The sequence below is a fragment of the Pygoscelis adeliae genome, unplaced genomic scaffold (genome assembly GCF_000699105.1).
Source record: "Pygoscelis adeliae isolate BGI_AS28 unplaced genomic scaffold, ASM69910v1 Scaffold8, whole genome shotgun sequence".
Taxonomy (NCBI): domain Eukaryota; kingdom Metazoa; phylum Chordata; class Aves; order Sphenisciformes; family Spheniscidae; genus Pygoscelis; species Pygoscelis adeliae.
This window is the reverse complement of record NW_008825260.1, coordinates 1,252,583-1,253,040: the sequence shown is the minus strand read 5'-3', so window position 1 is coordinate 1,253,040 and position 458 is coordinate 1,252,583. Positions and strand designations below refer to the sequence as shown.

Genomic DNA, 458 nt, shown 5'->3' with positions numbered 1-458 from the left:
GGGGGGGGGGACCCAGCACCCTCCTCACCTGCAAAGCTGTGGAGCAGCCAGGCAGGAGAGCGGGAGAGGCTGGGAGCTTCCTCGCTTCCCCCACCTCATTGCCGGCTTCTGATACCAGGGAAACCCCCGGAGGGCGGAGGGGAGGGAAGAGGAGGCTCCCATCGTATGCACAGTGCCCCCCGTGCATCCCCTTCGCTGGGCGCCCGGAGCCGACGCCCGCTGCCCCAGCCCGGACTCACGTGTGCCGTCAAACCGGGTGGCGATGGTGTCGAGGAAGGTGTTCTGGGGTGCCAGTAATCCCTTCATAACCGGCATTTTTCCAGCGCGGTGCGAGGTTCCCCATCAAAGTTTGCCTACGAGGGTGGTTCGAGAAGAAAGTGCGGAGGGCGCCCGGGGGAAGGGAGGGAGGAGGCGGAGGGAGGGAGGGAAGGACGGGGAGGAGGACGGGGATGCCGCCG

General features: G+C 67.2%; 1 protein-coding gene across 1 annotated transcript in view; it reads right to left on the bottom strand.

The window, feature by feature from the left end:
* Window positions 1-315, bottom strand: part of KCNH8 (potassium voltage-gated channel, subfamily H (eag-related), member 8) — a 202,597-nt gene extending 202,282 nt beyond the window's left edge. Inside the window, exon 1 of the mRNA XM_009329509.1 lies at window positions 240-315. Coding sequence (XP_009327784.1) covers window positions 240-315 — 76 coding nt within the window. The remainder of the gene's footprint in view (window positions 1-239) is intronic.
* Window positions 316-458: the final 143 nt, after the last annotated feature.